General features: G+C 44.8%; 1 protein-coding gene across 2 annotated transcripts; it reads right to left on the bottom strand.

Moving 5' to 3' along the window:
* Positions 1-365: 365 nt before the first annotated feature.
* On the bottom strand, positions 366-23,288 carry RBM17 (RNA binding motif protein 17). Of its 2 annotated transcripts, none has more exons than XM_019972934.2 (12): positions 23,134-23,288; positions 14,352-14,489; positions 13,701-13,817; positions 11,044-11,210; positions 10,133-10,230; positions 8,782-8,838; positions 7,462-7,603; positions 4,876-5,027; positions 3,743-3,816; positions 3,153-3,251; positions 1,879-1,951; positions 366-1,750 (listed from the first exon to the last, which is right to left on the bottom strand). In XM_019972934.2, the coding sequence occupies exons 2-12, from the start codon at positions 14,472-14,474 to the stop codon at positions 1,647-1,649; spliced, it is 1,206 nt and encodes a 401-aa protein (XP_019828493.1). In that variant the 5' UTR covers positions 14,475-14,489; positions 23,134-23,288; the 3' UTR covers positions 366-1,646. The 2 variants fall into 2 exon arrangements, with proteins under 2 accessions (XP_019828493.1, XP_070656870.1); XM_070800769.1 differs by lacking the exon at positions 23,134-23,288 and adding an exon at positions 18,707-19,135.
* Between the last annotated feature and the right edge of the window lie 3,081 nt (positions 23,289-26,369).

The following is a 26,369-nucleotide window of genomic DNA, read 5'->3' on the forward strand; positions in this document are numbered from 1 at the left end:
ATGGTGAGAATGTTGGGAAAAGCCACCTCAACAATGATGTTATTATAGAGCTCAATAGTAATGAGCTGTCAAAGGGAGTTGGAATGTATACTTCCAAGACCTCAGGGTTCACACAAATTAAACTAAGCCATCATAACGAGTGCCTAGCACGAGCACATCTCAGCCCTTGTAAGACCAACTCCATCATGGGTATCTGGAGCCAAGTGTGAGGCTGGCTGCTGACTCTCAGGTCCTACAAAATGTCTAATTGTGTAGCTCTTTCACCTTTTGTTCTTAAACTCAAATTTATTTCATAGAGTATGTGCACTTTCTTCTCAGAAGCAGTCTTAATTCACTTTAACTCAGTAAAATAATACCACAAAAGAGAAAATGTTATTCTTTTATTTTATGTTAAATAAAAACATGAGAAAATCCTTTTTTAAAAAGGGTCAAAATATTCCTTATGTCTCCAAACCAAGTCCATGGATGCAAAGAAACGCTGGCTACTTTCCTCCCCCGCAGGGTCACACACACTGTCACGTTGAAAGGACCTGAAGAGACACCATGGCGCATGGCCCCAGCCGCCGCTTCAGGTTAAGTCACATGCAATATTCGGGCAAGCAAGGAGCAAAATACAGGCAGGCAGATTCTGGAAACACTTTCTGCTCGGGCCAAATATTATTATTTGTTTTGTCTTGCAATCCTGCTAAACATTTAAGCCACATATACCACTGTACTTTGATGGTACAGGTTTTCACAATTCCAGAATTGTAGTAATTGGCAGTACAGTTTAAGTAGCTGATGTGGTGGAATTTTATCCATTTAAAAATTACATATGAGAACAGGACTGCAAATTTTGCCAGTAGAAACATGACCCCAGGGAATCACCACTTCCACAACATTATCGGGCACACATTTACAATGCACCCATGAAGTTCTGAGTGAACCTGTCACTGCTGAGCTACGCTAAAGACGAGGCTTCAATCTCTGAAAACAAATGCTATATTCATGATTTCTATACCCAAATACTCCTAAATCCATCACAATCTCTAGAGTCTGACTTAGCTTAACTGAGAATGATTCATCCAAACAGGTCATGGTAGGCTCAAGATTCTTCAACCTTAGTTTAGGTTGTAAAGAGCTTTTTCTATGACTGGAGTCAATAAAAATTTCTCTGTTAGAGAAAGCAGAGGTTTTCACCTTAGGCAGACTGCCAAGATGATACTTTATTACAGAATTTATGAAGCTACAGTTTAGTAACTTGCAGGTTTTATTAAAAGAAATCAAAAAAAGAAAGAAAAGGGGAACACTACCCCACCAAAACTTTCTAGATTTTTTTTTAAGTGCAAGAAATGCTGTATCACTGAAGCACTTGAGAATTATCATGAAATCCTAGCAAAAAATGTAATCACCTCAGAAGTGGTAATAAAAAAGAGAAACAACCAGAGAGGCACACAGATTGCTTTTTGTTTGTTTTTTTAAAAGGATTTTTATACTATATTAAAAAACCACAAAATAAAAAAGGGATCAGTCAACATATATCTTAGAAGTCTTACAGAGTCTCTGCACCCATAGCCATGAAGGCCCCCTGACGCCTTGTTCTCCTCTGCTCAGTCTGCAGCTCGCTGAAGGATCGCTGGAGATGACTCAGGCTCTAGTTTTTAAAATCAAACTTGTTCTGCCAAATCCAGGACCCTGAATTTATCCAAATTGTAGAAACATGCTTTGACCACCCGTCCACCAAAATACCTCCCATTCAGATCAACAACAGCTAAAAGGCAAACAAAAAGACAGTTAGTTAAGGCAGGAATTCCATGAGACATTACAACAATATGTCTTCAAAATATTAAGATCACAAGTTCAACTTTTTAATTCTTTATCGTTAGCTGTACAACTTACCTTTAATTGCTGACTCAACCCTCTCGAATTCTAAAAATATTCGTACTGCTTCATCATCAGGGGCACCAGGAATCTGGAAAAGAAATGGAGTACAGTAAGTAAAGATATCATCAGAGATGTCACTGACTGAGTTTTCCTCCACAAATGATTTTTGTCAGAGTATTCCAACTACAGATAAGCAGTGCTCAAATGCCAAGGATCTAAGTGTAATTTGTGTTTGTGTGTGCATGTGTACGCTCAGTCGTGTCCAACTCTTTGAGACCTCGTGGACTGTAGCCCACCAGGTTCCTCTGTCCATGGGATTTGCCAGGCAATAATACTGGGATGGGTTGCCATTTCCTTTTCCAGTTAAGTGTAATTTACTCGTCATCAAAATTCACTGAACGTCTGTTTTGGACAGGCCGTGTGCTAAGTGTGAGCAAAAGGCAGCTAAGCAAGACCCCTGCAGGTCCTATGCCATCAGACACATAAACAGATAATTATGCAGTCAACAGACACAACCCAACATGGAGGAGAAGCTGAGGTGAGCAGGAACTAAAATAAAACATCTGTACGTGAACTGTCTCTCATACCAGGCTGAGTTCCTCTGTTAAGCTTTCTAGGCCCCGTTGCACTGTGTAAGCACGACTCCCGCTAATCCCCACCACACCCACCACCGTGCAGCCCTCCCCAGTCTCCAGAAGCCGTGACCCTATGGGAACGCCTGTTCCCTCCGACCCAAATCCTACCCACACAGTCCAAAGCTCCACTCACATCTGATACTGTTCACAAAGCCTCCTCGAACTATTCCACATTGATCTAATCCTCCTCTCAAACTCCTATACTTGTAAGTCAGTGCTGATAAGTCTAGCAACTGAACATTCTCTAACTTTGTTTGTTGTTTCTTCAACTGAACGTGTCACCGAGAGCACAGGAGGCACCTGCCTGACCCCAGGGGAGTCAGCACTGGTATGTGGGAGGCACTAAATTAAGCACCTGCCAAAAGAAGGAAGCCAAGGCACATGTGACCCCCCGTCACTAAACTACTGAACCCACTGTCATCAAGTCTAAACGTCAGTCACAAAATGAAATGTTTCTTCACCAAATAAATTTGAAGTTCTTCTTATGCTAGTATCTGAAATTGCAATAACTGAGTAAAAGTAGTGTAACTAACCAACACATGTCACCTTCTAAAGTAAGACAGTATGTTACTTACAATGCATCCTCTATTTACAGAAAATGCTTTGTAACCTATCAATCATAATTTGGGTTATAAACAAAGAAATCTCTCTTACTTCAAATATCACACATTTTCCAACTTTGCCATATTTTTCACACTCTTCCTTGGTTTCTACTTCCAAGTCTTCATCCACCTCTCCTGCACCAACCATGTTCTATAAACAAATATATAAATTCCAGTATTGAGTATAATTGACAACTATGTAAAAGAGACGTGTAAGTAACTTTTTTCCAAGATGGCAAATGTTTCCAAACCTAAATGACCCAAAAGAAAATTTTCATTCCTGAAATATTCTGAAGTAGGTTAGTTTTTTTAAAAAAATTAAAAAATATACATTAGGCTTCAATAAGTTACCAGAGCACCTGGGCAAACACCAGAATACATAAACCAAGCTGAATTTCTGATAATTTTCTGATAACATTTTAAAGTAATTTTTCACTGTAGTCTTAAATACTAATGTTTAGCAAAGAAACACTAGAGAAAAGGAATCTAAAAACCAGTCTTCCAGGGAGTCTGCCCACAAGCACCACTTTCAGTTCGCTTCAGGTATCCCATCATCAGTGGGGCTGACTGCATGCAGGGGCAGGGCCAGGGGAGGGACACGCGACCCACAAGGCATACAGGGCTCCTCCCTCAGCTCCTTACCCTGAGTAGGACCACTTTGGTAGGACACTTAAGTATTTCAGTTAATGGATTTGAATCTGACTTCTTGGCTGCGTCTGTAAGAAAAATGTCATCAGACAGAAGTGTTAGGGCACCAAGTCTAAGTTACAACGAGCAATTTACTTTCAACAGCAATCCCCATTCTCTATATCCTAGAGCCAGCATCTACAGTCTCTGAGCAAAGATGCAGCCTTTCCTATCTGAAAGCATCATTTTGCTTTGGTATAATTTTTACCACAACTTCTAGAACTTTTTAACATCCTCAGGTGCATTTTTGCTTAGTTCACTTCCTAAAGGGCCGACAGGGCACGGTGATCACCACCCTCAGAAGTGAGTCTTGGCTCAGGCAGTGGTCAGTGGTCCTGAGCCCAGTGTAAACGAGCAGTCCATCAGCCAGCCGTGAGCTGACCAGTGTCAGATACCCTCCCAGAGTGGGCTGACTGCTGGTTTCTGGTTCCAGTCTGTGAAGCTTACTGCTGCTTCCTCAAGCTCTATGTCAACATGCCTGCCAGGAAAAGTTCTCTTCCTTCTTCAGGAAAAGGCATTCAGCTAAGACTGATTCAAAACTACTGAGTTCTGCTGCTTAAAGTGCTAAATCATGTTTGACTCATTCCAGTACGCCCTCACTACAGAACAGACTGTAACAATCAAATGAAAATAAAACACCAAGTAGGCATCACCTACCAGAAGACTGCAAAATAACTCTACTTTTACAGAACAGCCAGTAAGAAAATTAGGATGAAAGCAGCCAGAAAAAAGCAAAAAGCAGAGAACCCTTACAGGATAGAGATACAGCAGAAAGAATCACTGATATACTCTGTATGGCTCTGTGTTGCTATAAAAACACAGTTAACGGTTGTATCAGTATAACAAGGCTCTTTCCGGAGGAGAAGCAGGCATGCCAGGATTTCTGGAGTCCTGTTCATTTCTGCCAAAGCCTCTCATCTTCTTTTCCTCCTACAGGCGTTCTCTGTCCTGAACTATTTGTAAAGATGGGCCTCAGAACTTTGTTTCCACCACCCAGAGCTGGAAGGCATCACGATGAGGAATTCTCTCATTCAGGATGGCCTGCCCCCGCCCATACCCCCAGGAGCCCTGCCCGAGGGGAAGCCCACCTTTCTCGGTGGCGTCGCCCACAATGATCTTGCCGCCCCGCTTGCTGGTCTTCTCCACCGACAGCGCTGTGCTCAGGCCCTGCTCATGCTTCCCGAGACCCTGGCCTTCCCGGAAGCCGTACTTCTGCATGATTTTATGTGCTACCGTGCCCCTGCGAGGAGGAAAAGGAGAAAGGTCCCTGCACTTGAGTCACAGCACAGATTGGATTTTACATCACAGTAATCTCCTTCCAGGAAGAGAGAATGTAGATTCCACAATGGCGTTGATGATGCCATATACCTACTAATGGGCTATGAGATCGAAGTTGTGGGATGTTCAGGAGAAAGATTAAAAAGTGGATGCTGCAATCCTGGGTGCACTGAGATAACCTCTGAGGTAAAGGAAACACTAGTTCCTCTGGTAAGAGTTCCCCAGGGCCTGTTAGAAAATACCAGACTTCCTGTGTGCCCCTGTACCTGCTCTGCTACAAGGCTCATAACCAGTTTAAGTAATCCTCTCAAAAACTAAGTATGGTTTCATGTAATGAAGATGACTGCATTTTTCTAAACAGTACAGAAGAGTTTCCAATGACTGACTTCATAAATGAAGGATGCTTAAGGACTATCTGTTTAATAGATGGAAATAAAGAAACTGGGGCCCACAGTGGCTGCCTAGCTTAAGGCTGACTGACAGCAAAGGAAGACATCCCATGTTGGTATTAACGGTAGGACTGAAATTGAAACACACAACTCTTGAATTCTTAGTCCACTGCTCTTCCTCTAATTAGTGATAGCTTTCAAACTGCACAGGGAGAAGCCTCAAGGGTACTGAACACTGCTTCTTAGGGCCTGAACCCCAAAACCCTGCTTCAAACAGAACTGTTCAGTTCAGTTCAGTCGCTCAGTCGTGTCCGATTCTTTGTGACCCCATGAATCACAGCACACCAGGCCTCCCTGTCCATCACCAACTCCCGGACTTCACTCAGACTCATGTCCATCGAGTCGGTGATGCCATCCAGCCATCTTATCCTCTGTCGTCCCCTTCTCCTCCTGCCCCCAATCCCTCCCAGCATCAGACTCTTTTCTAATGAGTCAACTCTTCGCATGAGGTGGCCAAAGTATTGGAGTTTCTGCTTCAGCATCAGTCCTTCCAATGAACACCCAGGGCTGATCTCCTTTAGAATGGACTGGTTGGATCTCCTTGCAGTCCAAGGGACTCTCAAGAGTCTTCTCCAACACCACAGTTCAAAAGCATCAATTCTTCAGCGCTCAGCCTTCTTCACAGTCCAACTCTCACATCCATACATGACCACAGGAAAAACCATAGCCTTGACTAGACGGACCTTACCTCCAGTATCTCACATACGTAATTTCCTTAAATATTTCATTTGAACAAGTTGTTCCAGGGCTAAAAAGACTGAAGACTGATAACTGTACTATATTGTACCTTCTTTTGGCATAAAGATTTAATACCTTTTTCTTGCCAGCAATAAGGCAATTTTTTTCACTAGCAGGAAAAAACAAAATCAGCCCCCAGTGATGTCATGCCTGTGTCCCTTCAGTACACTCCAGGGCAGCCCCACAAGCTTCTCTCCAATGGGGAACATCCTCTGTGTGCACCGCCCAGGGCAGTAGCTATGAGCTTTGTGTGGCTACTGAGCACTCAAGACTAGCGTGAGGAAAGAAATACATGCTGAATTCTATTCACATTCAATTAGAGCCCTGAGTGGCCAGGAGGCCCCAGAGAACAGCACAGGTCGAGAAGAGAGGTATCAAGGTGAGAACTCCAAATCCTCTCACAGCGTGCAAACCCTGGCCTGCTCCTCAGCTCTGGCCAGCCTGGCCCCAAAAGAGCGAAGGCAGAATCAAAGCGCTCACATAGGCGAAGGCAGACCAGAGAGGCCTCTGCAGGCACAGCCTCTCCACCAGAGGCGCTGTCCTTCTAGAGGACAGAGAGCAAAGGCCTCGGCGCAATGCTGCTCCACTGCCACTCCCGGAGCACTAGAGGACTAAACAATACACAACACTCTCTTAACCACAACACATGTCAAATCCAGCGAGTCCTAAAAAAAACCCACAAGCCCCACCTGAAGTCAACCTTAAAACTGGTTTTCAAACACTGGCAAACAAATTTCTAATTATAGGTAGAAGGACTAAAAGTTTTTAGACCAAAGGTATAGACTTATAACCTTAAAGCAAACGTCATTTTATCAAGAAAAAAAAGGATGTCATTCATCTTTTGGACATAGTGTAAGTCAAGTCTAATTAGTATGAGCTATTTACAAATGTTCTGAAAACAAATATAAGTAACAATCAGAAACTGTTCCTACCTAGAGAATATAATGTTCAGCATCCCAATCACTCAACACTTCCGATAAAAAGCTTTACGTTTTGTACAAAACGGTAACAGGGTCATGCTGCAATACCCTCCCAGTGACTCAAGTCCTGATCCTGCGTGAATGAGCGCACCAAGCACTCCTTGTAAACCCGCTAAAGCCCTCATCTCCAAACGCGCTGCATCCACTGGAAAGTCTGACCACACCACCCCCGGCCCCCTAGAGTCCCACCCTCCCTGCACCCGCCGAGGCGCAAGTGCCCGACCATTACCCCATGTTGGCGAGGAAGGAGTTGCCAGGGCCGGTTGGGGATCGGGGTCTGTCTTGTTCCTCGTACACTGGGGGAGGAATAGCAGCTTTGGAAGACTGTGAGCGAGGTCGTGAATCCTCTTCATAAGGGAAGTCTCGGGGTACTGTTGGATGACAGGAAACAGGATTTTATTTTTTGTGCCTCCTTACGCCAGCATACAACAAAGGTCTCTGAGGTCAGGGACCACATGCCAGTTCAGTGAAGTGCAACCCCAGCTGTGCAACAGAATTAGCAAGGAAGCTCAGAGAGCTCCAGATGCTTGGGCTCCACTCCCAGAGACTGGTTTCAGTTGGGGTTTATGGTTTGTCAGGTATTTTCATTATTATTTAACTTTTTTTGTCTGTATTATCTTCTTTATAAAAAGGTAACATTCATAGGTATTTAAAAACTCTGGGGATGGTTACATTTTCTCGGGATAGTTTAGGTATGCTCCAACACAGAGAGTAGGAAAATGAACTAGAAGGTTCATCAAAGTCCAGTTCCAACCCCCAATTTGAGAACAGATCCCTGGAGACTTCTGGGACTCTGAGTTAAGGCACACACCCTGTGACTGAGGGACCTCACTCGGGAATGTGCTGCCACCTTGTGGAGTGTCACAAGTGTAACAGCTCCTAGATCACAGAGCTGTGGAGAGCCCCTTGGACTGCAAGGAGATCCAACCAGTCCATCCTAAAGGAGGTCAGTCCTGAGTGTTCACTGGAAGGACCGATGTTGAAGCTCAAACTCCAATACTATGGCCACCTGATGCGAAGAGCTGACTCACTGGAAAAGACCCTGACGCTGGGAAAGAATGAAGGTGGGAGGAGAAGGGGACGACAGAGGATGAGATGGTTGGATGGCATCGCTGACTCAATGGACATACTTTGAGTAAACTCCGGGAGTTGGTGAGGGACAGGGAGGCCTGGTGTGCTGCAGTCCATGGGGTCACAGAGTCGGACACGACTGAGCGACTGAACTGAACTGAGATCACTGAGCACAGAACTTGCCAACTGAGCTACTATTTGTTTTAACCTAAATCCAAATATGAAATGTTAGAGAAAACAAAATGAATTATTTTTAACAGCAAACAAAAAAGCATCTTGCTGCAGAAAAACCCTAGAAACTGGCATAAAAACTCCTGAAGCATAAGGGGTGGAAGGTGCTCTTGGCCGAGGGCTAGAGTGAGGAGGGTTTGGGGGTCTTTTCCCTGCACCCAGGTGCCTGGCTGATTCCAGCTAAGGCTTCCCAAGACTGGGTTAAAGACATGTATCTGAACAGAAGAGGGAAGAAACAGGTACTTACATTCTTTGTCCTTCTCCACAAGAGACGTGGGAGGTGCAATGGCAGCTCCGCCCATACCTGCAAAACACACATTCCGCTGAGCAAGGGCTGAGTGAGGAGGAAGGAGTCAGCCCGGGGCCACTGAATCGCACCCCCAGCCCAAAGGGAGAGGCAGGAAGGCACACTACTCCACCCTCTCGCTAACACCTGAAGAGTTCAGTGTTTGAAACCAGGGTTAAAAGTACACAAGTAGGTATCACTGCTTGGGTGTGTGGGTACTTCTGGTCACAGTCTGCTTTGTGCTGTCATCATTCTTGTTCACATTTCCTAGACAGAGAACAGTGGACACAAACAAACCAAAGCAGACTCCACTTGCTATCAGACAACCAGAGGGAAAACATGAACAGAGAACATAGGGATTTTTCATCAGAGAAAACCCCTAACATATGTATTATAACTTAATCACCAATGCTGCTGCTGCTAAGTCACTTCAGTCGTGTCCGACTCTGTGCGACCCCATAGACGGCAGCCCACCAGGCTCCCCCGTCCCTGGGATTCTCCAGGCAAGAACACTGGAGTGGGTTGCCATTTCCTTCTCCAATGCATGAAAGTGAAAAGGGAAAGTGAAGTTGCTCAGTCGTGTCCGACTCTAGCGACCCCATGGACTGCAGCCTACCAGGCTCCTCCATCCATGGGAAATCACCAGTGAGACACTCCAAAAAATGATAAAATGTAAATTAAAGAAACCAATTACAAAACCATGCTGCACCAGCATGAAATGTTTCAAAGAAATTTCCCACAATCAGTGTACAGGCAGGCGGCAACCACACGTTATGAAGCCGTTCTCTCAGAATGGACAGGGCCTAGCTATCTAGCGGTCACCAAGCACCTGGCTCTCACACAACGACGATGCTGCCTGTGAGGCTTCAGAGATGGAGATGGTCTGACAGAGCACGAGCTCAGACCGAATCCCTACCCCGCTTGTGACACTGCCAGAAGCCAGCATTCAGGGAAGCCCAGCCATGCATGGGGGTGGCAAGGACTCTGGACACGAGTGCAGACTCTCCACTCAGTGCTGTTCTTAATCAAAGTGCAGATGGACAGACAACAGGTGGGCACGACTGTGCTACAGACAGAGACGAGCACAGGCATGTAGTTTAAGGTGTGCTCAAAGGTCCAAAAAGTAAATGTTAGAAAGACCATCTGTGAAAACACGACGAAAAGTTAAACCCCATACAAATGTGGGTTTTTGCTGAGATGCCAGACAGCAAACTACCCAAATCAATGTCAGCTGAACTAGTTATCAAACTGAATATAGAAGGAAAGGGTAGAATTGCACATCTAAAACATGACATTTATGTTCAGGCATTACTTCTTTTCCTCCTCTCTCGCTCATAATCTTCATCTTCATCAGAATCTGGATCAGGTCGCCTGGAAAACCCACTAGCTTCATGTCTGTCTTTACGCCGCCTGTGATAACAGATGGAACAATTCAGAGATGTGAACCCAAGGAAGTCACCTTGACTTTAGGGGGCGTGAGGGGTAGAGGATATGCAAACAACTGATTAAACACCAAAGCAGCAAACATATGACAAGTGAGAAAAATCCAGAAGATAAACTGAAAAACTTAACAGGTATACGCATATAAATAGCAAGAAAAGTTTCCTTGATATTTACCTCTTTCAACACTAAAGCGAATCAACACAGGTAAGTTAATGAAATAATTTCGATTGTCTAGAACATGCTTTCACTTCATGAAATGAGTCAATAAATAACGAGAAATAGTATATTAATGTTTTATATAATCATTTAAAAATTAATACTCGGCATTTTTAAAAGAAGAAATGCAAATAAATCTTTGTTACCCATACTTTCGAAAAACATAAAAGATGTTATGAGTTCTTAAAAACTCTATCTGGCTCAAAAATAGTAAAAGGTGAAAAAACATTTTAAGTATTTTAAGCAGTATGACTCTAGTAGAGTCAGAACACAGGGAAAACAAAAAGCAAAACCTATTATTCAACATCAGTTTGTAAGCTATTTTTCTAAAAACTCACTCAAAATGTATGTTCTAAGTTTTCTGCATCTATATGCGAACTTGCTCTGGACTTTGTTTCCATGATGGGATGTAACAACCACACACTCTTAACAATAATCTGACTCCTGAGAACTGTTCAGACCAACCACAAAACCCACTCAGTCCACAGACAGCACTGAAGTTCTCATAACATCTGAATGAACATTTCAAACATAACCCCATCCCACACTTGCATGAGGCCTTACTTTTCTCTCTCTTCTATTTCCTTCTGTCTTTCCAGCTCCCGCTGCCTCTGTCGCTCCTCTCTTTGGCGCTTCACTACTTTCTCATAATCGTTAGGAAACATGGGATCATATTCATCAGCCAAGGGGATCAAAACTTCTCCTGCAGAAAACCCGCTGGGAACAGGGTCCTGAGGAAGGGAAAATGCCAAAGTAAGTATCACCCTCTGTCTTGGAGTTTTATTCACAAAATTAAGGTCAAGGACCATGCAGGACCCCGAGGATCACCTGTCCGCCTCTGTTCTACAGATGAGGGAGCAGATGCCCGAGGAGGCTCGGAGACTTGGCCTGTTCAGGCGCCCAGCCCAGGAGCAGCAGAGCATGGCAAAGTTCACCTCTCAGTTCAGGATCAATTCCATAAACACCCTACAGCATTTTCTTAAAAAAAGCTGCCATTACCCAAAATTTTAAGCAATAAATTTGATTTTTTAGAGTAAATATAGAATACTTCTATTTTTATATACATAAAAACTTAAAATACAAAACAACTTATGAATAACATATTCTTGCAGTCATTTAATATAATAATCCCAGATTTTGATTACATGGAGACATGACATATTAAGACTCTCAAAAAAAAGAGGAAAGAAAAGTAGAAAGCCTCGTCCTGGGCTCTGAATGCTCTGGAGTCCACAGCCTCCCAAGGCCGCTGCATCTCAGGCCCTGAGTCTGAACAGGGCACGTAACTCCCTTCACAGCACAGTTCATTTTTTTAAAGTCCACTAAGTCAGGTTTTTGTGTTTCTCTTTTGTTCATTTACAAACTGCTCTTTGAGAGAAAAAGAACAAAAGGCAAACAGTGCACTAGAAACACAAGATGAAAAGGGGGCTTCGCCCTAGGCTGGGGGTCTTGAGATCCGTGGTTCTCATAAGCCCTGACCCACTGCATGGACTCACGCTCCTACATCTTCGTACTTTCTTCTGTTTGTTTCTCTAGCATGACACCCTCTTACTGTCTGTAAAAATAAGATGCCTTTCCTGGTCCCCACAGATACCCAAATGAGTGCAGGTCAAGGTCCCTAAGCTCCCACTCTGCAACTGTCAGAAGCGTGCCCAGCACTGCCAAAGGCAGGACGGCTGTTTGTAAAATGTATTTTACATATGAACACAAAACAGGCATGATACAGAGAGCTTATGCTCAGTATCAATGGATCTAAATCTAACAATTCCTGGATTATACTGGGCACTGAATTACAATGTGGATGACATTTTCTCATCATATTAATAAAACAAACACTTCATGGTCTCCTTACAATTAAAAATCAAAAATCCCTTTGATTTGTTGAATAAACAAAATTAGAAAAATAACTGTAATCACCTCCCAGACCCTATCACTGGAAATCTGACACAAATCTATTTACCACAAGGCTCCCAAAGGGAAAGTATTCATTTGTATGCACATAAAAGACATTTCTAAAACACAAAAGCACCTGAACAACATTTCCATTCAGTTATTATTAAAACAGGAGAAGCTAACAATCAGCAACTCAATTTATTTAACACTGCCATCACAAAGTTCCAACTCAGAACAAACTGTCAGCACGAAGGATAATTCTCTGTCGTTAAATCTGACAGCAAACAACTTTTACTGTGTGAACCCTGCTAAGTTCAACAATGAGCCATCCTGCTCTAAATGCCATGAAGAATACAGGGGCTTGCTTCATTTTAACAGACTGACAGTTAATACCCAACACTGCAGAGGGTGGGAAAAACTCAAACGCTCACACGCTGCAGGTGATACAACTCTGCCAGAGACAACTTGGCAACAAATAAACTGTCCAGGAAAGGGAATCATCTCCTGAAGTCACCTCAGGAAGTCTATCCTAAGAAAAATTTAAATGCACAGAAAGCTCTCTGAAAAGGTGTCCCTAAAAGGTTTACTGGCCCTACAGTTAGGAAGTGAGTGTGTAAATCACCACACACTTACCTGATGGGAACACTTTACAACTAAAAATTGGCTATGTAGTAAGAAGAAAATGCTTACTGATTAAATCTGGGGGTGATATATAGGTTCTGGAGTCAATATACAGGAACAGATGATTAACCAGTTCTTGATTAGATGCAGCAAGAAAAAATTAGGTGACAAATTTGTGGGAAAAAATGTTAAATGACTAAGAATCATCAGAAAAGTTCCCTTGTGGGGAACCAAGTGGTTTTCCCTCTTGAAAGACTACCAGACTGCAGGAGAAGGATCAGCTCCTCTGGCCGTGAAACCCCATGGAGAGCTTCAGCGCCTGCCACACAGGGGAGCGCAGTGAAGCCACTGGGATGAGCGCCTGGCCCTGTACTCTTTGACACAGGTGGACAGCACAGTATATTAAGTGAGAAACGCAATGAGGGGACAGAAGATGCGGGAGGCAAAGAATACCAAGTTCTTAAATTCTTAAGTCATTTCTTTTTCTTTTCGCCAACCTCCAATTTCTGATTAATTAACTACTGAGCTTTAAACAGATTAAGTGTTTTAAAGTTGATAAAACCAGAGCAAAAATTAAACTGAATGTGATACTGACTAGATTGCAAGGCCTACAGAGGAAGTGTGCTCAGAGTGACGTGTGGCAAGTGCAGCCTGGAAAGCAGGAGAGCCCACCCACGGGTGTGTGTGTGTTGGTGGCGGAGGTGTACCTTGAGGCCTGCAGCCACGTGCGGTGGAGTGTCCACGATCTGCCGCTCATCCGAAGAGCCGCCTCGCTTTAGGTCGATTACTGGAGCAAGGACTGTACTTTGTTTTGTCCTCTGGCTCTAAAATCATCAAAAACCAAGAAAAGTGTACTTAGGCTTCAAATCAAAATTCAGATTACTTGTAACAAAGCTTTTTTTTGGTCTCTGCAACAAACCTGTCAGATATGAGAGAAACAATCTTAAAACAATAGCCTTTTAATTCAATTATTACGATAACCATATACTAGTTCCTTTTCCTTACAACACAAATCTCCATTTTCAGAAAAGGTTTACAGAAAGATTGGCCACTGTTAAATTTTCAGATGAAATAATACACTGAAAAAACTCTATGCTTGGACATACTGAAGTTTGAAAACCAGCATCACTGCTGGAAATCCAAAGTACTCTTTTCCTCATCCTGATTCTCTGAAACAGTTCTATTTCCAGGAGACGTGAAATGACCTTCAGCTCCTATTCCTCCCCTCCCTATCCCAGCCTCTCCTCCGGCCACGCAGGAGCCCTACATATTCAACAAAGAGGTAGGGCAGTGGCTCTCACTCCTCAGCAGGCACCTGCCGGGCCTCTTTCCTCACAGGTGGGCTTAGCTTCTCTCACCTTGGCCTGAGTGAGAGCTGCCTTCTTCACCTGGAGCTGAGACTGCAGGAGTTTGAAGTTTTTGGACCAGCCTTCTGTTTTTGAGTCACTGGTCTCCACTCCCAGGTCATCGTACAAGGACATCTTCTCAGTTCAGTGCTGAAAGGGAAGTGGATAGGGGTTAAAGAATGTAAGAATGTAGTGAAGATTTCTAATTAAAATATGCAGTGGCATGGAATTTCAGAGGTAGGAGGTATCTGATGAGATCACCTCGTCCAGGAACATTCAGTGACAGAAGCCAAGACACCTGATATCACCAATCAGTGCCCTTTCTAATACCCATGTGCTATTTTCAAAATAAACCTCTAGCATGAATTTTCCTGTATATAAGATCATGTGATCAAGTAATTCAGGAGTGAAATCATTCTGTTCTACAGAATGAGGGAAGGAAGTTCTACAGTCAGGGCATTCTTAACTATACATATTCATTAAAAAAATAATTCTACTTTGTGTCAGTAACAAAAAGTAGAAGCCTTACAAAAACACCTATTACCAGGTGAGTTAGCACAATTAACCACCTTTTCAGGGGGAGTGGGGGTGGAGGTTGATGGCGGGGAAGCTACCCTTTTATAAAATTTTATTATATGCCTACAAATAAGGGGAAAACCCCAGAAATGATCTTACAGATGTGACAGGAGAGTAGAAGGTTAGATTGTATAATACCCAGGCTTCCTCGTATCCCACCTGGTGATCTTTAATGACTCTGAGCACAAAGACAGAATCCACAATCTATATGTGAATGACTGACACATGCTGTCTCCGCAGACAGAGGATGAAGACAACAAAAATGACAACAGGTAACACTTGTTCAGTCCTCTCAGTTGTGTCCAGCTCTTCGGGACCCCATGGACTGCAGCACCCCAGGCTCCCCTGTCCTCCACCATCTCCCGGAATTTGCTCAAACTCATGTTCACTGAGTTAGCGATGGCATCCAACCATCCTCCGTCGTCCCCTTCTCCTCCTGCCCTCCATCTTTCCCAGCATCAGGATCTTTTCCAATGAGTGGGCTCTTTACATCAGGTGGCCAAAGGATTGCAGCTTCAGCTTCAGTCCTTCCAGCGAATACTCAGGGATGATTTCCTTTAGGATTGACTGGTTTGACCTCCTTGCAGTCCAAGGGACTCTCAAGAGTTTCTCTAACACCACAGGTCAAAAGCATCTATTCTTTGGCACCCAGCCTTCTTCATGGTCCACCTCTCACATCCATACATGACCACTGGAAAAACCATAGTCTTGACTAGATAAATGGACTTCTGCTGCAAAGTAATGTCTCTGCTTTTTAATACACTGTCTAGGTTTGTCATAGTTTTTCTTCCAAGGAACAAGTCTTTTAATTTCATGGCTGCAGTCACCATCCATGGTGATTTTGGAGCCCAAGAAAATAAAGTCTGTCACTGTTTCCACTTTTTCCCCATCTATTTGCCATAAACTGATGGGACCAGATACTATGATCTTAGTTTTTTGAATGTTGAGTTTTAAGCCAGTTTTTTCATTCTCCTCTTTCACCTTCATCAATAGGCTCTTTAGTTCCTCTTCGCTTTCTGACGTTAGGATAACAGCCTATCACACTTCCCAGGGTGGTCAACGACGTAACTGCTACAGAAGCCTAGGAGGAGGCTACCAGTAAAGCCAAGAGCAGTCCAGGAGCGGGTGGAGACTTCCGGAAATAAATCTGCTCCAGGTCAAACCCAGTCAGAAGTCCACACCTCTAGCTGCTAAGTCCTTACTGCCACGTTTGAAAACCTCAACATTCTGAAACCCAAAACACGGCTCATTTCTCAAAATAAGACAGCAATCTGTTTCTTACAGTTGGAAAGGGGAAAAAAAATTGACTGAAAACCCTAAACTGCAAAGAAGTGCTTAACACAGGAGTTGCTAACTTATGAACACATCCCAAAAGTGTGTCAGTTCCCAGGCTCAGACAGCATTTCGCCATTGAAACTGTGTCACACAAATCCTGTTTTGCCTGTGTTATGTCTCAGAAAGAGAAGGTGATACATACAGGAAGGGAAATATCTAATTTTCCCCCAGAGTCACATCTGACCTGGGGCAAAACTTCTGTGTCTGCTCACTTCTCCACCCTTCTGTGCATGGATCTTAAGACCCCAACACCCCAACACCTCGGCTGACCTGGTTCCACGGTGCATGGGGCGGGGGTGAGGGGTTGGATGCTGCCTCCCTCCCTCAGGAAAGCTGTTCGGCTCCTGAGCTGAAGTCAGCCCTGGTCACCTATGGGTGCCTTTCAGAGTTCCTTCCCTACTTTATACCTGAACGCTGTGATGACCTGAGAGCTCTCAGTGCTGAGTGCTAAATGAAAGGCCCCAAGGCAGTGCACAAGCAGGGTGAATAAGAGCAGAGCCCAGGGTACTGGTGGCTGAGTGCTCCAAGTGACACACAAAACAACGGAGACACGCCTAACGGTTCTCTCCTCACGGCTTCTGGGACAATTCACTGGCTCAGCAGGGACGAAGAATTCCCTGAAGAGTGTATCCCGCAGGGGCATGCCCGCTGCCTTCAGCGCCAGACAAAGCGGACTTGGCAACACCTTGTCACGGTATTAAGCTTGAGACAAGCGCCAGACAAGCGCAAGACACTGAGGCTAAACGTAGAAAAGTTAATGAATTCCATTTCTCATCTAAGCATGCCTGAAATCTGATCAGGTCTCCAAAGTTTTGCAGGTAATACCGCTGGGGTCCACTTCAGAACCTACTATTTTAATCCACAGTCTTATAAACTCCACAAAAACCTATATTCAGTGTGTGGAGGTCACTGCTCTACCCTCAGACTAAGATCAGTGTCTGCCCCAGAGTCGAACAGGGAATCAGGCCAACTGCTCAGTTAACACACTAATTGCAACCTTCTCTTATCCAGGACTTCAGAAATTTCTGGCCACTGATGACTACATAAGACCACAGAGCTGCAGAGGCTGTCATGCACTTTTCTTCCAGCCTACTTGGTGTTCAAAACTAATCCTTCTTTTCCAGGTACACATCCTTAAAGTTTAAATTTAACCTAAAAAACTCAGAACAACAGCAAAGAAAAAACAATGCTGAGTGACCAGCTTGCAAAGGGCCCGTGAATGATGCCAGGTTTGAGCTGCACGAGTCCACTTACATGTGGCCTGTTTTCCACAGTAAATACTGTAGGACCACAACATCCGAGGTCGGTGGAATCCATAGATACTGAGGGCCAACTGTGAAGTTACACGATTTTTCTGCTGCGGAGGGTCGGGGCCCCTGACCCCTGCCTTTTTCAAGGGTCAACTGTACTGTGGTTTTCAGAACACTGCTTCAGAAATGACCATGCATCTTTCATCTAACCTAGTCTAATGTTTTGAGACCTCATCATTCAGTTGATCACCAGACCAAAGCCTAGTAAACAAACTGTGGGTTCATTTGCTTTACTTTTCTTTCTTCTTATAAAGGCAAGAGAAGACTGACAGACACATTTTGGCAAACAAATACAAACAACACTTTCTGGGAAATTATAAAGCTAAATTATCAAACTTTGTTTATAAACCAAACTCTACTTTGTGTGTGTGTGTGTTAGTCGCTCAGTCGTGTCTGACTCTTTGCGATCCCATGGACTGCAGCCCACCAAGCTCCTCTGTCCGTGGGATTCTCCAGGCAAGAATACTGGAGTGGATTGCCATTCCCTTCTCCAGAGAAACTTCACAACCCAGGGATCAAACCCTGGTCTCCTGCATCGCAGGCAGATTCTCTACGGTTTGAGCTACAGGGGAGTCCTTTTTCACTTTACTTCTCTCAGTACTGCTTAGTAAGAAATTTGAAAACATCATTAAGAAAGGTGTTTACAAATAAGATTGGTCTCTAGAGACTGGCTCAAAACGGTGGAGCAAAAGAACGTGCGCTCATCTCCTGCCAGAGCACCAAAATCACAATTAGCTGTTGAACAGCCATCAACAGGGAGATACCAGAACCCACTAAAAAAGATACCCTCCATTCAAGGACAAAGGAGAAGCTGCAGTGAAATGGTAGGAGAGGCACAATCAGGACAAAATCACATCTTACACCTGCCAGGTCGGTGACCCATACTCTGGCAAATACCACCACCAGAGTTCTCACACTGCTCTGAAGGTTCTAGGCCCCACATCAGGCTCCCCAGCCAGGGGGTCTGGCCAAGGGACTGGGAATCCTCTAGAAACCTGACTTTGAAGGCCAGCGGGATTTGATTACAGGACTCGCACAGGACTGGGGGGAAACAGACTCCACTCTTAGAGTGCAAACAAAACCTTGTGCTCACTAGAACCCAGGGGAAAGGAACATTCACCCCACAGAAGACTGATCCAGACCTACCGTGAGTGTCTGCAGGTCCCCTGCAGAGGTGTGGGTTGGCAGTGGCCCGCCAGGGACAGGGGCACTGGTAGCAGCAGTACTGGGAGATGTATCTCGGCTCGGTGTAAGTCCTCTGGGAGGTGCCAAAGCCCTATCGTAGAGCCTGTGGGCTTCCCTGGTGGCTCAGAGGGTAAAGCGTCTGTCTGCAATGTGGGAGACCGGGGTTCGACCCCTGGGTTGGGAAGATTCCCCTGGAGAAGGAAATGCCAACCCACTCCAGTACGCTTGCCTGGAAAATTCCATGGACAGAGGAGCCTGGAGGGCTACAGTCCATGGAGCTGCAAAAGAGTCGGCCATGACTGAGTGACTTCACTCGCTCACTCATAGAGCCTGTAGACTCCAGGACTGGGTCACCTCAGGCCAAACAACTAACAGGAAGGGAGCACAGCCCCATCCATAGACAGACAACTGGAGTCAAGTTTTACTGAGCATGACCCCATCCACTTGAGCAAGACCCAGCATTCCCACAGCCAGTCCCTCCCATCAGGAAGCTTGCACAGCCTCTTATCCTCATCCACCAGAGAGCAGATAGAAGAAATAAGAACTACAATCCCAGAAGCCTCCAAAACTAATACTACAATCACAGAAAGCTAACCAAGAGGAAAAGAAATAGGATTCTGTCCCAGATGAAGGATCAAGATAAATCCCCAGAAAAACTAGAGCAAGTGGAGATAGGTAACCTCCCAGAAAAAGAATTCAGAATAATGATACTGAAGATGACCCAGGATCTCAGAAAAAGAATGGAGGGGACACAAGAAATGTTTACCAAAGACCGAGAAGAATTTAAGAACAAATAAATAGAGCTGAATAACACACTAGAAGGAATCCATAGGAGAATAACTGAGGCAGAAGAATGGATAAATGACCTGGAAGACAGAATGGTGGAAATCACTGCTGCAGAACAGAATATAGAAAAAAGAAGGAAAAGAAACGAAGGCAGCCTAAGAGACCTCTGAGAAAACATTAAACAGAGCAATATTTGCCTTCTAGGGGGTCCCAGAAGGAGAAGAGAGAAACAACCTGAGAAAATATCTGAAGAGATAATAGCTGAAAACTTCCCTAACATGGGAAGGGAAATAATCAACCAAGTCTAGGAAGCACAGAGTCCCATGCAGGATACAAATAATGGTCTCAATGGAAATCAAGTAACCAAATGCCCACTAAACTGAAGGGAAAAGACCAACTTATTTATTTTTGCATTTCCAATTTCTGGCAAAGAGGAGGCATTCAATAAACATTTTTAAATATCAACAATTAAATAAATTCTTTTTTAGCCACATGAATCAGCAGTGAAACTACACAACGCCCACAGGCTCCACTAGGAAGTAAAGAGGAAACAAAAGCTTCTGAGGTGGATGGTAGTAATGGGCACACAACACATTTAAAAATAGTTCAAATAACAAATTTTATGTTATGTATATTTTACCACAATCAAAATTTTTAAAAAAACTAGGTAAAAGGGAGAGGAGCAGCAGCACTAGGCAAGGCAGTGTGAGCTAACAGGATGCTGGATGTCCCCCTAGGGACGGAGTGAACATGATGCAAACATTTTCCCTATTTCAGGGCTACACGCTCAAGCAATGCAGAGGCGCTCTACCTCCAACAGAGTGCTTTCAGCCAAGAGCCCAACTCCTAAGACTTCGTCACCCAACTGGCGAGGCTCCATGCCATCACACTTCCTCCAACCCCAGTCTACCTGAAGCTAGTTGTTGACAATGGCACCTGATTCGCCTCCGTCTGCTTCCAAAGTCATTGTGCAGCAAAATCTTATGTTCATTTAAAGTTCCCCGTTTCTGTTCTCAAAACCTTCAAAAACATAGCTTAAATATCAGAAACTGATGCCCCCTTACTAGCATCTGCTAGCTTTCTGTACCTCGGAGCTTACACATCAGATCTCCTCATCACAGTAAAGGCAGAAGAGCTCTCTTCAGAGATCTTCAAATTCATAGAACTGGACGGACCACAGCAACGACACGCTCTACCCACCTGCACTTGTAAGACTTGCTTTAATGAACTACTATAATGCAACAAGCACCAGTGAGACAAGAGACCACCCTCCACCCGTATGGTCCCCATCCCATCCCATCCCCCCAAGTGATCTCCCTGGCCCAGCAGCAGCCTGAACCCCATTCTAATTCCCTCCTTTCCTCCTTTTATATAACCTTACCAACACAGCTTGTTGCATCCATTCCTTAAAAAGTATATGTATCTTCACTTTAGCTGCCTCGAGTACTTGTAAATATGTCACAGTTGATTCGTGCATCCTCTCTGCGGCAAACACTGAAAACAACAAGTGCACTAACAAGACTCTGTTATGACCTGAACTGCACCTCATTAACGCTCAGATGTCTTTCAGATGATACAACACATTTACTTCATGAAGTCTGGTGACAGGTAATAGAAACGGAGCACTTTCTAACATTTGGATATATCTTAGGAAGCCAGGACCAAATGGAAATACAAACAGTTGATTTTCATAACCTCTTTAAAATACCACCTCACTATTGACTTCATTTTCATAGTAACATCAGCCTTTGATCAACACATCTTCCAGGTATGCTCCTTTTTCTTTCACTTAAAAAGAAACACGGTAAACACAGCTCTTCTGGAAGAATGATGACTTTTCACGATTCTACCCAAGCTAAAGAAGTATTTTTTTAAAACACGTGCAACTGGCAAAAAAGAACGTGGAAGACATCTTCTCAGGAGCACCCCACGTGCTCATCTTTTAAGTACATCTCTGAAGCCTTTGCTAACAACAACCCTCACATAAAACCAGCTACCCCCTGAACACACTCACATCATGTTAGGCTCCACTGGGTGACATGTCTGTCTCTTACTATATCATAAAGCCCTCAGAGGCAACAAGGGCTGTTTCTGTCTTCATCTTTATATCTCCAACTGAGCACCTTGCTTGGGACATTGTTAAGCACTTTTAAAATATTTTCTAAATACATCAGTGAGTTGTCAGTCAGCACACAACACATTTTTTAGTATATACCATTTGCTTTATTTCTTCTAAAAATAAAACACCCACAGTTTAAGTTACTAATGTAATATCCCATATCGCCTAAATATCCTCACTATAAAAAATGCCTGTGGCCCTTAACTCACAGAACTGTGGAAACTGAATTGCATCCTTTAAAAACTCCACCTGGTGAAGAGAGACGCAGTCCGCACCTACCTGAGAATGTGCAGAATTTTGCCCTCCCCCAGAATATCCTATTTCCCACCCACTTGCCTGCTTCCCTGGTGGCTCAGACGTTAAAGCGTCTGCCTCCAATGCTGGAGACCCCGGTTCGATCCCTGGGTCGGGAAGATCCCCTGCAGAAGGAAATGGTAACCCACTCCAGTGTTCTTGCCTGGAGAATCCCATGGACGGAGAAGCCTGGTGGGCTATAGTCCACGGGGTCGCAGAGTCGGACACGACTGAGCGACTTCACTGTACACTCTACTGCCTGCCTCTAGGAATAAGCACCTCCCAGGGCCCTCCTTCATTGATTTCTCAGAGAACCGTCTTGATCCGACCTGACTACCCATGTTCACACTTCTATCTGCCTTTCCTGCAGTTTCCAGAATACACTAAGGTGCTTCACCTTTGCTACCTTTACACTTATTTCCTCTGCAGGGAAGCTTTCCCCCATCCTGCACATCTAACAAAACACCCCCAAGACTCAGTTACACGCCTCACTCCTTTGCAAGCCTTTCCAGACCGACCGAGGCGTGGCTTTTTACACTTGTTTCTCTGGAAACTAAACTCACGGGAGGATACACACAAAATCTTACTGATCTAACTTATCTGCTGTTCCTAAACATGACCGGGGCAAAAGGAAACGCTCAAGCAAAAAAAAAAAAAAAAAACGCTTGGTGACTGGATATCGAAGCTAAAATATCGCTTCCGAGGCAGTGCCGGAGCCTCGTCCAGGTACAACCCCTGTCTCTGAGGAATGGCCAGAGGGAGGAAACGGATTCCTTCCTCGGCGTCCCTGGCCCCGGCCACAGACTGTTCAGACCTTCCTACCGGGTTCAAGGGACCAAGAGCTGTTCCCGGACAGACGGACAGCGAGAGGGAGGGAAAGGCGCCCTCGGGTCCAGGAGACACAAGGACAGAGCAAACAGACGAGGAAGAAAAAGAGTAGAGAAGGGGTGCGAGGGCCCGACAAACCGAGGCACATAAAGGAAGGAGGCAGCAGGGAGCGAGAGAAGATGGGGAGGCTTACCAGCGGCCAGGCCGCCAGGCGCGGGGCAGCCAGCGGCGCGGGGCAGGTCAGGGACCTCCGCCCCTCGCGGTGCGGCCTAAAGCCGCGGCCTCACCTGCCGCGACGCCCGGCCGAGGAGGCGCGCCGGCCCCGGCCCCCGCCCGCCCACCGGCCCCAGAGACCACTTACCCGGCCCCCCCGGCCGACGCTCCCGGGCCGCGGCGGCGCACCGAGGCCGACGCGCCGCCGACACCGCGGGCTGGGCGCTCGGCGTCAGCCCCCGACGGCAGCACCGCTCCGGCGCCAACCCCTACGCAGACTCCGCGGGACGCGCGGCGGCGCGGGGTCACGGCGCGTACGGCCGGAAGAGAGGCGCCCGGCGCCTGCGTTGAGGGCGCCCCTGCTGCCGCGCGCCCCCTGCCGGCCGGAGGACCGAGCCCGCAGAGCCCAGAAACTTCCTCTGCCGCCAAGAGGGGTCGCGATGGCACAAGGTTGTGACGCTACACACCCCGGGAGCCTGGCATTGACCTCGGGCGGAGAGGACAACTGGTCCAGGGCTGCAAAGGTTGGCTTCATGGGGAACACATGTACACCCGTGGCGGGTTCATGTCAATGTATGGCAAAACCAATACAATATTGTAAAGTAATTAGCCTCCAATTAAAATAAATAAATTTATATTAAAAAAAAACTGTTCATCATCAGTGTGCACAAAGCTAAAGATAAATCATAGTAGGAGAGATGAATGGGCAAAAGGCTGTAAAAGACAAGACCAGGAGTGCTGAATTAACTGTGTGAAGTGAAAGTCGCTCAGTCATGTCTGACCCTTTGAGACCCCATGGACTATACAGTCCATGGAATTCTCCAGGCCAGAATACTGGAGTGGGTAGCCTTTCCCTTCTCCAGGGGATCCTCCCAACCCAGGGATCAAACCTGCGTCTCCTGCATTGTAGGCAGATTCTTTACCAGCTGAGCCACAAGGCAAGCCCAAGAATTCTGGAGTGGGTAGCCTTTCCCTTCTCCAGGAGATCTTTCCAACCCAGGGATCGAACCCAGGTCTCCCACATTGCAGGCAGATTCTTTCCCAGCTGAGTCACAAGGGAAGGGCTGAGGAAATCATGGATGTGAAGTTAGGGTTACAGAATACATGTTATATACATATACATACATGTATACATACAAGGTACATGTTATAAAGCCTCACGATTTCAAAACGATAGGACAAAATTTGGGAAGAAAGAGAAAATAGGATTCTGTGTCAATGCGATTTTCTCATCTATATTTGAAATCGTATACAACCTGTATAGATCCCTGTCCTTTGAAGTAAAAGACTTTTGCTTAGTCTCCCAGGCCTCCCCGAGTCTCAAAAGGCTGACTCAAGAGTTAATGATTGGGAAATGTGAAGATGTAAAGAAGCTATTGAGCCAGGAAACTGGTAACAATTTACACTATAAACCCGCCAGAGCAGAATCACCCACTTCCCAGGGCCCTGAACGATAAAGGTCTGACACACATTCCTAGGTTTTTTTTACAGGAAGCAGCCTCTGCCAGATGAGAACTGCTGACTGCAAGCATGTAGACTAAACTGGCTGAACCAGAAGGTTGAAGATGCTTGAAACTTCACCTTGATGCCAACCAGTCTGAGAACTGTGCAGGAGCTGATCAGGCCCCTGCAGCCCCTTCCCTCACCCTGCCTTTAAAACCTCTTCCCTCAAAGCTATCAGATTCAGGTCCTCTGAGTGTGAGCTGCCGCTTCTCCTTGCTAGATGCCTGCAATAAGTGCTAGGCTTCTCTTCGTCACGATTGGTTTTACTGCTTGTGGGCAAGTGGACTCAGCTTTGGTTCAATAACATGAAATGAAAATGAAAAGAAGTCGCTCAGTTGTGTCCGACTCTTTGCTTCCCCATGGACTGTAGCCTACCAGGTTCCTCCGTCCATGGGATTTTCCAGGCAAGAATACTGGCGTGGGTTGCCATTTCCTTCTCCAGGAGATCTTCCTGACCCAGGGATTGAACCTGGGTCTCCCACATTGTAGGCAGATGCTTTACCATCTGAGCCACCAGGGAAGCTCATTCAATAACATATTTGGGGGTAAAAACATTTTAGTTTGATAAATCAAATAGTCTACACTTAAATATGCACTTTAGTACAAAGGGACATATGAAGAAAGAATATAATTAAAAACTGAGGGTTAAGAAAACAGAGGAGAAGGGACAAAAGAAGGAAATAGTGCAGGGAGTTGGTAGTTAACATAAAGAAATAGGTGGTTAAGGATATCGTGTGGCATTCTGATTATCATTAACCCAGAACTAAAATACAAACCTTTCAAATTCTCAAGACGCATGCACACAACAGCAGCAAGTCACATAAAATCACTCAGTGAAATATTTGAAAAAACTGAAAAACAGAAATCATAACAAAACAATAAGACAGAACTAAGACCACACATCTATGTGAATCAACATAAACTAAAGAAGAAAAATGGAAGAAAGCACAAAAATACAAAATATGGAATAAGGGGAATAAACTCCAGATACAAAGGAAAGTAAAATTAGCTTAAGAGATGACTTTGTTCAGATTTATCATACTAAATAATATAATAATTTATTATTTATTTATTTATTATTTTATTTATATATATATCAGAGCTGTATATTATCACCCTACTTATTTAACTTATATGCAGAGCACATCATGCGAAATGCCAGGCTGGATGAATCACAATCTGGTATCAAGATTGCTGGGAGAACTATCAACAATCTCGGATACACAGATGATGTCACTTTAATGGCAGAAAGTGAAAAAGAACCAAACGGACTCTTGATGAAGGCGAAAGAGGAGAGTGAAAAAGCTGGCTTAAGACTCAACATTCAGAGAACAGTAGGACCAGATGATGGCATCCGGTCCTGCCACTTCATGGCAAATAGATGGGGAAATGTGGAAACAGTGTCAGATTTCATTTGGGGGGGCTCCAAAATCAATGTGGACAGTGACTGCAGCCACGAAATTAAAAGATGCTTGTTCCTTGAAAGAAAAGCAATGACAAACCTAGACAGAATATTTAAAAAGCAGAGACATCACTGCTGACAAAGGTCTGCATAGTCAAAGCTATGGTTTTTCCAGTAGTCTTGTATGGATGTGACAGTTGGACCATAAAGCAAGGTTAGCGTGTAGAACTGATGCTTTCAAACTGTGGTGCTGGAGAAGACTCTTGAGAGTCCCTTGGACTGCAAGGGGATCAAACCCGTCAATCCTAAAGGAAATTAACCATGAATATTCATTGGAAAAACTGAAGCTGAAGCTCCAATACTTTGGCCATTTGATGCCAAGAACTGAGTCATTGGAGAATACCCTGATGCTGGGAAAGATTGAGGGCAAGAGAAGAAGGGGGTGACAGAGGACAAGATGGTTGTATGGCATCACTGAC

The sequence above is a fragment of the Bos indicus genome, chromosome 13 (assembly GCF_029378745.1).
Source record: "Bos indicus isolate NIAB-ARS_2022 breed Sahiwal x Tharparkar chromosome 13, NIAB-ARS_B.indTharparkar_mat_pri_1.0, whole genome shotgun sequence".
Lineage (NCBI taxonomy): Eukaryota > Metazoa > Chordata > Mammalia > Artiodactyla > Bovidae > Bos > Bos indicus.